Source organism: Peromyscus leucopus, chromosome 16_21 (assembly GCF_004664715.2).
Source record: "Peromyscus leucopus breed LL Stock chromosome 16_21, UCI_PerLeu_2.1, whole genome shotgun sequence".
Classification (NCBI taxonomy): Eukaryota; Metazoa; Chordata; class Mammalia; order Rodentia; family Cricetidae; genus Peromyscus; species Peromyscus leucopus.
This window is the reverse complement of record NC_051084.1, coordinates 52257451-52271480: the sequence shown is the minus strand read 5'-3', so window position 1 is coordinate 52271480 and position 14030 is coordinate 52257451. Positions and strand designations below refer to the sequence as shown.

Here is a 14030-nt window from a genome sequence, read left to right as displayed (position 1 = left end):
TTTTTATCTAAATCTTTGATTTTAAATAACAGCTATGGACTGTCGAGTTCCAAATTCACACAACAGCCCCAAAGGCATCAGCTCCATATTCATCAGCCAAAGATTTACTCAAATATTTCTACCTGGATGTCTAATAAAATTTCAAATTTCTAATGATGAAAGCCATAATTTTTTAAAAAATATTCCTTCTCAATTCTTTTTCTTTCTCATTAAATGAAACTAAAATTCTATCCAATCATCCCTACTTCTTTCATCTGCCTATAACTAATCCACTGTCAAGTTCTGCACTACTGTAAAAGCAATCTCAATTTGAACATCTTCACTGTGTCCACTGTACCTATGCAACAAGGTACTCATTACTTTTACAGGATACTGCTGTGCACTCCTAATGAATGCACTCTTTTCTTCCTACTAGCCTGTAGTCCAAAACCACCAAGGTTATCTATTACTCCCTTACACAAACTCCAAAGGATTCACTTATATTCAGAATAAACAACATCATCTTCCATAATTTCCTTGAACCTGCCTTCTAGTACTAGTCTCTTCCTCAGCCTTCATACACTGCTCCTGACCTCATCTCTCCTTCAGTGTTGTGTATTCTCCAAATTCCACAAGTTACTTCCCTCCTTCTACACCAGTCTCTCCCACTCCCCAACCGTGACTCTACACCTCATTTTCACACTTTTTCTTAAAGCCTGATATCATTTCCTTACTTGTTAGTTTACTGTCTATCTTCTTCCACAAATACTTAAGTGCCAAGAAGACAGGGTTAAGGTCTACTTCACTAACTAGCTTCACCAGTATCCCAAAAATTTAAAGCAATGTTTTTCATTACAAATATAGTCAATAATTTTAACTGTCATTTAGATGTTCATTTTTTTTTAAATTTCCAAGATACACTAACCTGTGAAATAAACTAAATATATAGTACGTAATTCTTAGTAAGTCTCACTACCTGATTTTGATGCTTTTTCTACTGTGCAAGTAATAGTTGTAGATTCTTTGTGTATTTTTTCACTTTTTTCTTCTGATGATCTCCGAGGTAAAACTGGTTGTCCCAACTTCCGAAGAGGTGCTAGCTGCCATTTTTTAATTTCATTATCTCTACTGTCAGATGAAGTTTTTCCCTCACCGGACTCCTGGAAAATAGAATTTATTTCATTAAAATGAAAACTACTATATAAGATAAACTTCAATAATATGTAAGTGAAAGAAACTAAATCTAATTAACAGTACAAACTGTTGAGATGAAACAATTTTCAGTCATCATTTAAACGATTTTAAGATATACAAAAATATATTATGATTATTAAAAAACAGGATTCATTCTTTCATTCAAAATCTATTTGTTAAGTACGTACTCTGCACAGAACACATAACATCCCATGAAGGAAGGTGAGGTCCTTAGTTGGCTGACAATGAAGAAGGCAGGTACTATGGAACACTGAGCTTCTGCATTTGTCAGTGCGTCTAAAGAACAAGTCAGTCACACTAACATCGGCCCAGGGATCGGTTACGTTTGCACTAGGTCAAGAGGCCATTTTAACTCCCTGTGTGTACCATCAATGTACTTGTCACTTGGTTCCTAATTGAAACCTACAAAGAATTCCTAGTGAAAGGAGATTTCTCAGATGAGAGAAACTGATCACATTACACAAATCTTGAAAAATGGAGAATAACTATGCACAGATAGACAAAGTATCAAATATAGAAACATGATATTTAATGTAGGAATCCTCTCATTTTTCAGTTGTTTTTTTAGTTTTCTAACTAGACGTAACATTGAGAGTAGAAATGTGGTGTGTTTGTTTTAAAGACGTATTTTTGTTCTCTTTGTATGAGTGCTTTGCCATGTATGTAAGTGTACCACCTGTGGAGGCCTGAAGAGGGTGTCAGACCTCCAGCTCTGGAATTACAGACACTGTGAGCCACCATGTGGACACCAGAATTACACCTTGCTCCTCTGAAAAAGTAGCCAGAGCTCTTTACTGCTGAGCCACCTCTACAGCCCCAACATGTTTTACTATCACAGATCTGGTAATATTCCTAGCACACAACAAAAATACAATGACTATTTCAACATAGAAATCGGTGATAGGAAGTCATATATGAAAAGCAGACATCATAAATTGTCACCAGATTGACCAAAAGATTCAAGAGTTCACCATCAGCCAGGCATGGTGGAGCATGTAACAGTACTTGGGAGCAGAGGCAGGCAGATCTGTGAGTTTGAGGCCAGCCTGGTTTACATAGCAAGTTCCAAGTCAGCCAGAGCTACATAAAGACCCTGTCTCAAAAACTTAAAAATAAAACAAAAGGGGAAAAAAGAAGAATTCTCCATCAAAAAAGAAAACCAAGCAATGATAGGCTGAATGCTGCATGCATCTAGAAACTCAGACCAACTTCTAGGATTTCTAAAAACATCAACAATGTTAACGCTTTATAATGTCTTTTCAGGTAAGAAAGAGACAACTCAGCCAAATGACAATATAGTAAGATAATTTCCAAATAGACAAGAAACTGTACACAAAATTTAACAACCAACAGTTAACGACATACAGAAGTTTTCAGAGAACATATTGTAAAATGTTAATATAGCACTCAGACATAGCATCAATTAAATTTATGTTAACCAAAAAATCTAACTCTCCAAATATCGTGTCAGACAGAAATGCTAAATGTCACAAAGATTTGACAAAATGGAAATCAACCAAGACTGGCCACAAAAGAAGTGTCTGAGAGAGCTGAGTTAGTAGATAATGGAGTAGCCCATCACAAGATACTCAGATTCTGGTGAATTATTTTCCCTGCACAGTACAAAGCCCAGCTGTGCTCGGGAGCTGTAGAGGTTCAATGCCAGCTCACCTGGAGACCTTCCTAACAGAGCTGTGTTCCCTCACCATCCTTTTACACAGAGGCTACAGCTTCTCCCCCAGCAATGATTGGCTTACTAACAGATCCAAATGACTGGACCAAAAGCTTCCAGTGTTTCTTTCAGCTTCTAAAATCAGTTTTCAGTGCCTTTTAGATGACATGTCTGCTTATTCTTATACACTTATTGCCACTACATTTTTTTTCCTCTCCAAGATTCTACTACAAATCAAGAATGAGAAAAATCACCAGCAATGAAAGAAAACTTGATTGGAAAGTACAATGCATCCTTTCTATTTTTTTCTTCTTTTAAACATAAAATATTTTAAAATTTGTTTAGAAAATACTTTTAGAAGGTGGTTTAAAATGTCCTATCAGGGGAAACGAACTTTTAGAAGTCTACAGTTCAACAGTAGAAGTGAGAGGAGTGACTTCCAAGCAAATGAGATCAAAGGTTACAATTTTTTGTAATTCTTAAAGAAAATAATACAAAATGGTTCACCTAAAGAATTAGTAGATATTTGTACTTAGGTCACATAGACACATGAACATTGTAAAAAAATATATATATATATATAAAACTACAGCTTAGACAGCACAAAAAAAGCTGCTTATGCCAGAGTCCCTACTTTTCAGCAAAACTTCCCCCAAAACTTAAATTCAACTCATTCTTATGAGAAAATAAGAGCATACATTGTAACAAACCTGAAAGAGAAATTTTTGAGTCACATTTAGGTCCATGTAAAGCTTTTGAAATAATGAATGTACTCTCTGGAAAGCTTACCCGTTTTAAAATTTTGACCTTGTGCTTTACAGTATCATCCACTGATTTGTTTTTATCATTGGCCACCATGTGCTTTGACGACCCAAGCTTTTCACACTCCATTGTTTTCTCTTCACTGTGGGCTTCAACTGCAGGTTGGTCTTCCAAAATATCTGCATCTAGTATATCAGTCTTTTTATCTTCTTCAGCACAACATCTTACACAAACATATTCTTTGTCTTCCTCTCCCATTTGTTGTGCTTGGGAAAGACTTAACCCAACACAGTCACCATGAAACCAGTCATCACAGCGCCCACAGCCAACCATAAACCTGGAAGGGGGTAGGAAGGGAAAAAGTGATTTCATGAAAAACAGTATTTATTCTCAAGTGAAAACAATATTTAATGTTCAGATACTTTTCATATTTTCCACTTGTGCAATAGTTCAACATGGAGCATGTTCCCAAGGAATATTCCATGAAAATGCAACTTTTAAATCACAAGATTCTCCTCTCTAGTTGTAGAATTGATAGAAGACACTAGGGGATGACAGGAATGAGGATACAAGGTGGTTTCAGATGAAAACTGGTCTCCCATAGTACAAAAATACCATAAAACAAAGTACAAAACTTTAACAGTGAGAAGGGTAATGTGTGAGATCTTATCCACAATCTATCCTAGAGCTGAGATCATATAGAAAACTGGGGGATTTGACTTTAAAAAAATGCTTTAAAGGGGGGAAAAAAGAAGCAAAGTCTCTTTCACACTCTAACCAGTATGTAACCTGAATTGTTCTTCATTCTGGTTCAAGGTGTCATATTAATTCAGCTGAAGAATGTGCTTATTTTGGGGTGTGGGCTTTCTTAGTTAATGCCTATGTGTTTCGGGTTATCAACTTATTTCCCTAAAAAACAATGCTCTATCTTAACATGAATGCATTCACATTTAGGTTTTATTTCTAATATTCTGTTGAAGTTTTTCCTTTATTACATTCTACCTAAGAAATCACCTCATGTATTGGTAGTCAAGTCCAGTGCAAAGTTTCAATTTAAAAAAAAAAAAAAAAGCTGTCATTCGCCTAAAAAATACTTGCAACTACTTAGAAATAAAGTAGCAAATAAGACATGATCATATGATCAGCAATATTATCAGCTCACCTGGATATTCAGATTTCATCCCCCTTTCCCTTTCAGTCTGGCAATTCATGGCATTTGAAAGACTTAGGGATAGCCTTTTATCATGCAAGCACTTCACAGCACTGATGTTAATAGTGGCACCACCAAACATGTCCTACTCCTTTTAAAATGTGTGGTCTAGCAGATGGAATGTTGAAAATTATTAGCCTAGGTGGCATGGCCCAACTCTAAATACACCTGAGTTCCTATTTTCATGTTGGAAATATCAAAATTAATACTACATTTAGGAGGTGTTTTTCAAGTGGTGCCACATCCATCACTCTTCTACAGCAGCTCTTTACCCTCTTTGTCCTGTGTGCGTTTCTGTCTGCCCAACTACGACTGTGACTGCCAAGTCTTAAGGAGATGAACACAAACGGTCATTATCCTCAGTGGTCTATCTGCCCCAGTGTTGCCAGTCTTCAGCTTCCCTATCATACTCTTAGTTTGAGAAATAAGGATAGGTAGGGTTTTTATTCACAAGTCGAGATCATTTAAAACAATGCAACATTTGTTTATAAGAAAAGTTTCTGTTTGAGATTTTTGATGGTTTTGTGATGTTTCAAATGACAGAGCTGTTCCACAGGGTAGGGATTTTGAAGAATTCTTTCATGTTCAATACCTTAATGTTCTTTTCTTGCTCCACACAAAGTACACACATTGCTATTTCCTGAAACCAACTGTCCAGTATAAACAGCTTTGAGATTCTGAAGGAAAACAACTGGTCACTTCTCTGCCACAGCCACAGCTGCATTGACTCGAGGCAAGGCTGCAATGGTTCCATCTTAAATGTCAGATTATGTAACACAGTGAAGTGTTTTCAACCTTCCATTTGATGTAACCAGACCACCTCACTGATGGATGACCATAAAATTTATCAAATTATTTCATCATACCTGATTTCAAATGCCTACACTCAAATGTTGACATACTCTGAAAAACAAATCTCTTGTAATCTAAAGATGTCACCTTAGTAGTTTAGGTTTGGTTTTAAAACAATGTATTTAGATAAAAACTTTCTACAAAATAAAAAATAGTAAAACAAACAAAAACCTCCTTAGTATCTGGGAGTGGGGGAAATCTACTTTAATATAGTCAATTACTCATAACTGTTAACACCAATTTCTCAAGTCAAACCTTCTAAGTACCATGAACTTAAAAAAAAAAAAAATTCTGAAAAGACAGGACACAGAAACAGGGAATGGGAGAGAGGAAGCAAAGAGAAGGAAAGAGAGAGAAGAAAGAGACAGAGAAAGAGAAAGAAAGAGTAGAGATGGACAGACAAAGGACCTTATCTTCTTTCTGGCTATCATACTGCTTTACAGACCATGGACAGCCGGGCGGTGGTGACACACGCCTTTAATCCTAGCACTTGATAGGCAGAGGCAGATGGGTCTCTGTGAGTTTGAGGTCAGCCTGGTCTACAGAGCGAGTTCCAGGACAGCCAGGGCTACACAGAAAAACCCTGTCTCAAAAAACAAAACAAGACAAAAGATGCAAGGAGAGGAGGGCACAGTTGGGAGCAGCACAGAGGATTCACAGCAGGAGACAGCCAACTAGTCCTCCATTTCCTACCCTGTTCTTGAATTTCTGATTAACAAGAGGAGAAATTTCCTCATGGAAAGTATTAAGTCTTTATGTAAAAAGAAAGAAAGAAATGCCGTGTAGAGCTTCTGAATCAGTTAACTCAAGCAAATCAGTATGAATTAGTTATGTGAAAAAATGCAGCAATACTCACATCTTTTCTCACTATGTTCACATACAAACTAACAGTAAAAACAAAAATTAGTCTACTGAAAAAAGAATAGAAAGCAATTTGCATTTCTAATCTTAATTCTTTATGGTATTAATCTGAAAAGATTCTTAGAAAACTTCAGTTGTTAAAGTAAACTATAGAGTTAATTCTAAGAACACTTGCACAGTCACAAAAAAAAAAAAAGAGGGGAGGTCACAAATTAACACCGAAGGTATTACAAGTTCTGTTAGTTTTACTGGGTCTACAGTTCTATTAGGCAATTTAAATGACAGTCCAGAACGTACTGTCATTACACACGAGCTCACTCTTCTATATTTAAGATTTTATTTCACATAATCATTAAATCTTAATAGTTAACCTAGTCTGTGAGGAAAAATAGTCTATAAAACTTACAAAAAATCAGAACTACTTATTCTAAAGAATTATGTCCTCAGAATTAAATGTTCTTTTCTAAATATAACACTATGAATTAATGCTGCTAAGGAGACTTTTTGCTTCTCAGTTTCGAAATTTTGTCCAATCTAGAATTAGGGTCAAGAAAATGCACTACAAATTAAAGATACAAACATCTTCCTAACAAAGGAAGAAAGAGAAACCCAAGGTAGATAATATGAAGAGACTAAGAAAATTTCCATTCAAAATGCCTGCTGGTGAAAAGGTAACATTTATGTAAAAATAAAGGTCTCATTTTAAAAATATACTGAATAATTATGATACATGTCTGTATCAGGAAAATAAACTTAAGAAAAAATACACTATATTAAAAGACTTATTGTCTCTAGGACAAAAAAATTTTAACATGTTATGCCAAAGTGTAATACAAACCATAATGTCCAATTGGATATATATACAAAATATATATGTCCAGCTGCAATTTGTGTAAGATACTGATTAACTCTACTGTCACAAGTACTATAAACAAAGAGATTCCAATGTGACTAACATATAAAATCAGACAATCTTTACACATTTTTCTCATAAATCTGTACTTATACATGTACATTAAAAGCGAAAAATTACAGATTGTGTGAAAAGCATGCTTTAGATAGTCATTGAATGCAAGGACAATGTTAGCAATATAGCAGTGAGTTAATAATATATAAGGAAAAAAAACCCAACCAATTACTTAGGCTTCTTTATTCACAGACTGAAAAAAAAAATTACTGAAGGTGTCTGAAAAGCTAATTTAGAAACTAATTGTTTCCAATGTACATCATCAAGATCAATTCCACAGGGTCAACACTCCAGTCCCCAGAACTAACATTCTAAGCTGTATTCTAGACTGAAGCAGAAAAAGTCCGCATTTTATATAGCAGGCTCAAAAAGTATGTTAAAATAAGTATTAAGCAGAATATGTAATCTTCACTTTACAAAGTAACTGCTGGTGTTAGGAAGTGACAGTCACCACTAAAGAGCCTGGGTGAACTCCTGAAGACGAGGCCATTAGAACAAAATATCTATTAAAAAGCTAATTTTAACATATTGAACCTGAGTTCTGAGTCCTATGCCAAAGTTGTTGTTAAGGTTCCTAATTCATAATTCTTAAACACATCAGTGCCATGAATTTTTGAAAGATACTAAGAGACAAAGGACTGGCTTTTATTTTTTATTTTTCTGAGACAGGGTTTCTCTGTGCAACAGTCTTGGCTGTCTTGGATCTCGCTCTGTAGATCAGGCTGGCCTGGAACTCACTGAGATCCGCCTGCCTCTGCCTCCCAAGTGCTGGGATTAAAGGTTTGCGACACCACCACCCAGCAGGGCTGGCTTTTATGAAATTTAATCCTTAGGTCTCTGAGATATGAAAAGTAAGCTCCCTTTAGAACATATGAACATATCATGAATGTAAAAGTCATTGAAAGTATGTAACTGTGATAAAGGTAGCTTATATTCAAACATTACAAAATTTAAAAACAGGAATATACTTTTTTATAAAGTAATTCCTCACATTAAAATAGGATATAAACAGTTTCAGTCCTATAAAAGCTGAGGCAAGAGGACCACCCCAAGGTCAAGGACAGTACAGGTTACATACTAAGCTTCAAAACAGGCTCTGCTTCAGTCTCTGTCTCAAAACAAACAAATTAAAAACAACTCTATGGCATAAAACTTAGTTTAGCAACCCCCAAACCTCCCCCTTACTCTCCCAATTAAAATGATGTATACAACACCATTTACTGACTGCTTCTCTCTAAATTTAGTTTCTTTTTTATGTAATCTAATAGAGGTGGGAAAGGTAACTGCTATTTAACTTGTCCAAGTTTTCTTTTCTTTCTAATGTATAATCTGTCAACAGCAACATAATGATCAGCACCATCTGCTATTTACTTCCAAGATCAAATCTGTTGGTTCTGAAATGGCAGTTGGGTTTAAAGTGCATCATTTAAAAAAAAAAAAAAAAAGCTTCAAAAGAAAAAGAGCAATTCCATTACGACCTTCACATTTATTACTAGTTCTTCTGCAGTCAAATAAAGTGACATATAATCTCCAGTCCTGAGGCAGCATGACAATTCTGATTAGCATAAGAGTTTGGGTTTTTTATCAGAAGCAATGACTACATTAAATCATGATTGGTAACAGTAGCAAAACATGTCCATGCATATCAGCTATTGGTCAGACTAAGCTTTTTAAAAACATCCTAGGATGATCTAGTTGTAAATTCAGTGGCTCCAAGTTTCTATCATTTATCCAGGATTGGTATGGGGCTTTTGGAAGTCTTGTATATCAAAGAATTTCTTTTCACATTAGAAAGTTCTCACATTGAACTCAATCCTCATCCTACAAGTTTATCAGTGTACACACCCATCTACACATACACACGCACACACACCTGTTGCCATGTGGTTTTTTACAAAACCCACACTGCTTGCTGGGAGTCCACATATATTTGCTTTCAACTGTGGAGGTCTGGTCTGACCCTTCTCTTTTTACAGTGGCTATGTTGTCTGGAATGAACAAAGGAGGCTCATCCAGAGAAAAACTTCTGCTGCTTCTCCTTTGGCGAGGCTGTAGGTTTTTCTCAGGTCTTTTTAGTTTCAGTTTCTCCTCCTCCTTCACATGCTCACTGCCTGGATGTTCATGTTCATCCTTGACATGGCCAGTGACCTTCACTGCTGGTGCCTGTGGCTGAGGCTTATGGCTCTGTTTCTGGCTGGAATGGAGTAAGTGTCCAGTTTGTACAGGATGATGCAGCTCCTTAGAGCAGCCAGAGTGACCATGAAGCTTATCACTAAGAGAATGAGTTACAGGTTTGGAAGTGTGCGTTACATTTTGATCTTGTGAGGTTTTTTTCAATACAGAATGAGCTTGGCTTTTCACAGATTTAACCCCAGAATTACAACTCTGGTTTTTCAAATCCTTATCAAGCTGACCTCTCCTCACTTTGACTGGCCTCTGAAAACCATGCTGTGGATCTGGCTCCTCAGCATTTCGCTTCACACTCTTGACATTAGATTTAGTTCTGCTAGGAACTATGTCATGCTTCACCGAAACAGTTTTTCTTGGAGTCTCTGTGGTCATGCTTTGTTTAGAATGAGTTATGGATTTTGTGTGTTTAGATTTTATATTTTTGGTCTCTAAACCACTTCTATCATCCTGAAGATCTGCTGTTTCATGAGAATCCATTTTACTACTTTGAGTAATATTCAACTGCTTTGAATTTTGGTCAGGAACATCATAAATAATATTTTCAGAAGTACTAGTTTCTGGTTCAAAAGTACAAGTATTAACCTCCTCCAAATTTGATTTATTTAACTCTGTGCTCCGTAAGTGAACATCATTAGACTCCATGTCCTCACAATATCCCGATGTTTCTATTTGATTTCTTTGAAGAGAGTTCTCAGCTTTATCTAGAGTATCTATGGTACTCTTCAATTCCAAATTACATTCAGCCGCTTCATTTTTTTCTGTCTTAATTTTATCTGTACAAGCAGAGTCACTGGATACATCAGAAGACTCAGGTTCCTCGGTCATCTGGTCACCTTCACAGGGGAACTTTAGCTCCTCTGATTCTTGTTCAAGTTTTCCCACTGCACTCCTTTCTTCAACAGCATCATCCATTTCACCTGAAACAAGATCATTCTGCTCATCTTCCTTATCTGAAAACTTAAACAATGGGCTACTGTCAGTCTTAATTTTACATTCCATCAGAGCTTCATTTTTCTTTTCTTCCAGACTAACACAAGTCTCTGAAAGAAGTGAACAATTTAACTCAGGAGATGGCACGTTTATTTCACCCTGGTTATTACATGCATGTTTGGGATCTAATTCAGCTTCCTCCTTCATTTCAACACAAGATGACAATGAAGTATCAAGAGAAGATGCTGAGACTTCTGGTACCACATCGACTGGTTCAGCATGTCGGCTACTCCGTCTACTCTCCTTAGGATAGTCGGATTTCAGGGACGTGTATAGTTCTTCTTTACTCTGACACTTTTCTGAGGGTTTCGCCCCTACTTTAGGGGTAGGTACGGTCTTCCCAGAGGGCTTTTTTGTGCTTAGAGGTGCTGCACTTGAACGCTTGGCAATAGTGCTTTGTCGCAAACTTCTTACTTGTTCTATCATAGGAGAAAAAATAAAATAAAATAAAATAAAAACTTAGCTACTTGCTGTGTGCTTTTTATTTTAGTAGAGTTTAGAATATATCGCTTCCTTACTCTAAACTATGAAACTTACCTGATCATATCAGTAAAAATTTACTGACAGCTACTCATGATGATCACATATACATTAATATATATACATATAATTGAATATTAATTTACATTAATTAATATTAATATTAATTAATATTATTAAATATTAATTTATTAATATATATATACATATAATTGAATATTAATTTACATTCATGAGAGTCAGAAGGGATAGAAATGCAAATTTCAGACTCATTTATAAGAAATGTTTTCAATAAATATCTTTTCTATATAAAAATAAAAGATGGAAATCAAATTAAGCAAAATGAACATCCATTACCACTAATAACTGTCTTAAAAAAGATTATCATACATTCCTAAACACCAAATATATCTAATTATATAAAGCCAAGTTAAATCCACTTGGCATTGTAAGTTCAAACGCCAATGAAGTCTTAAATGCAAAGGAAACCATGTTTTTCTAACATGGTTTCTAAACATTCCTAAACAATATCTGTTGCTTTAAGATACAACCCTAAAGACCTCCAATCTCCATTTTAATATATTTCCCTTTCACATTGAAGTTATTATTTTTTTAAGTGAGACAGGTCTCATGTAGCCGAGGATGGACTCAAACTCAAGGAGATCTTGAAGCTGATCCTCTTGCCTCCACTTCTCCATGGTGAGATTTGAAGGCTGTTAGCACAAGCAGAACCCACGTTTGGTTCCAGTACAGGCTAGGTAGGTAAGCACTCTAAAACAATGGAGCTACATATATCTCTAGTCTCTAAACTATTCTTACGGAAGAAATCAAAGCTTGCACCAAGAGTACCACATACCGACTGCTAAATGAACCAGTAACTTAAGCTGATAAAATGTGCAAGGAAAATAACAACAACAACAAAAAAGGTAACCTCCTTCTTTTAACAGTGCTCATAATGGAGTCTACAAATAGGGCTTTCCCCCCCCTTTTCCCTGAGCTTAATAAATCTTCTAGAGAAAGGAAAAACACATAGAAAAAAGAACTGAAATTAAACTTTAAAGATTCACTAAATAGAAAAGCAATTCATAAATTAAAATTCAAAATACATGTCTGATGCTATATCTATCTTGTTCCTCTAGACCAACTTCACATGAACACATCAATTTCTTTTAAAGTTACCCTTTCAAAATAAAATCCTACAATGCTACTGCTTTGAATCTTTCCCCCAACTTGTCACTATCATCAGAGGATGAAACTGTTAAAAAATGTCCTTCTTACATCTGGAACAACCCCAGGTGATACTTCAGGTCCTGGTATAACTTAATAGCACTCTCATTCTTCAATGTCCCATTGGAAAATAAACTAGAGTTATCCCAGTCTTTGGGGACCTTTCTATTCCCCCCAGGCCTCCCAATCTCTATACATTTGGGACACACTCCACAACTTTAAAAAATTATGAGCTGCAGAGATGGCTCAGTCACTAAAGTGCTCATTATGCATGCACAAGGATCTGAGTTTAGACTCCCAACACCCATATAAAAGATGGGCATGGAAGCATGCACCTGTAACCCCAGTGCTGGAGGTAGGACGGAGTGCTGAGACAGGAGGATCCCTGAAAGGTACTGAGCAGCCAACCTACTTCAATCAAGGAGCTCCAGGTTCTTTCTGTGAGAGATACTGACTCAAAACATAAGGTAGAAGGTGATGGAGAAAGACAACTGACATTGACCTCTGGTCTTCATACTCACACACCTGGTATGCTCATGCACACATATCCACAAATGTACATATATAGCACAGAAAGACAAAATCAGTAATAAAAGATTAGTTAATGCATTGTGAATTGTTCATCATATGCTCAGTTATTTTTAAAACAACTCCTGAAGTCTTATTTCTGTATCTAGTTGATGTTTAAGCTCTAAACTCTACACATCTGTGAAATGAAACCACTGAAAAACAAAAAACTTTTAGCTTAGAAGTGGTTGCTAAAAAAAGAGTGGCAGTTAGTTGACTCGGAAGGTATTCTGATGAAATTATTTTCTAATCGTAAATTATCTATTAAGCAATGGAAAAAGCTACTTTTGCTTCTCTAAATATAAACTGCTTTTTTGCCTTTCTATAGCCAAAAAACTTATTTTCTACATTAATTCAAGCATACATGTCAAGTAACTGATTTTTAAAAACTGATTAAATATATATTTTAATACAACCTTTATTCCCTTAGATATAATAAAGGATCTTTTTGAAAGGATATGAATCCACAGAAAGTAAAGAACAAGAGAGGAAACAATGACAAATTTTGTAAATCAAACAAGGGACAATTATGAAGTAGTTTCCTTAACCTGGGCTCATAGGAACTCAGAGACTGAACCAACAACTCGGAAGCCAGCATGGAACTGACCTAGGCCCTCTACATCTGACATGTGACAGCTGTGCAGCTCGGTCTTCTTATGGAACTCCTAACAGTGGGAGCATGGGCTGTCCCTAATGCTTCGGCTGGCTTTTGGGAACCTATCCTCACACTGGAATGCCTTGCCCAGTCTTAGCACAAGGGGAGGTGTTTAGTCTTACCACAACTTGATAGGCCATGCTTTGTTGATACCCATGGGAGGCCTGTCCCCTTCTGAACAGGATTGGATTGGGGGGGGGGGCTGTGGCAAAAAAAAAAAAAGTAATATCCTTGAGACAAACACTAAGCTGGCAAGTTTAGCAAATCTCCCACTGACACTTGCCCGAAACTGGTAGCTGATCCCCCAGAGTAAGAAGGGGTTTTTCAAGACTAGGAATGTCATAGTTGAGAGTAGAAATACAAGCACTAATGATAGTTGTGAGACAAAGAGAATTTATATGTA

At 36.1% G+C, this 14030-nt stretch overlaps 1 protein-coding gene across 8 annotated transcripts in view; it reads right to left on the bottom strand.

The window, feature by feature from the left end:
• Nucleotides 1-14030, bottom strand: part of Phf3 (PHD finger protein 3) — a 77673-nt gene that overhangs the window by 27118 nt on the left and 36525 nt on the right. For 7 of the 8 annotated variants that reach the window (XM_028865395.2, XM_037199706.1, XM_028865400.2 and 4 more), the window contains 3 exons: nucleotides 9392-11117; nucleotides 3656-3965; nucleotides 956-1139 (listed from right to left, as the gene is read on the bottom strand). In XM_028865395.2, coding sequence (XP_028721228.1) covers nucleotides 956-1139; nucleotides 3656-3965; nucleotides 9392-11117 — 2220 coding nt within the window. The remainder of the gene's footprint in view (nucleotides 1-955; nucleotides 1140-3655; nucleotides 3966-9391; nucleotides 11118-14030) is intronic. The other variant, XM_037199709.1, reaches the window with a different exon arrangement.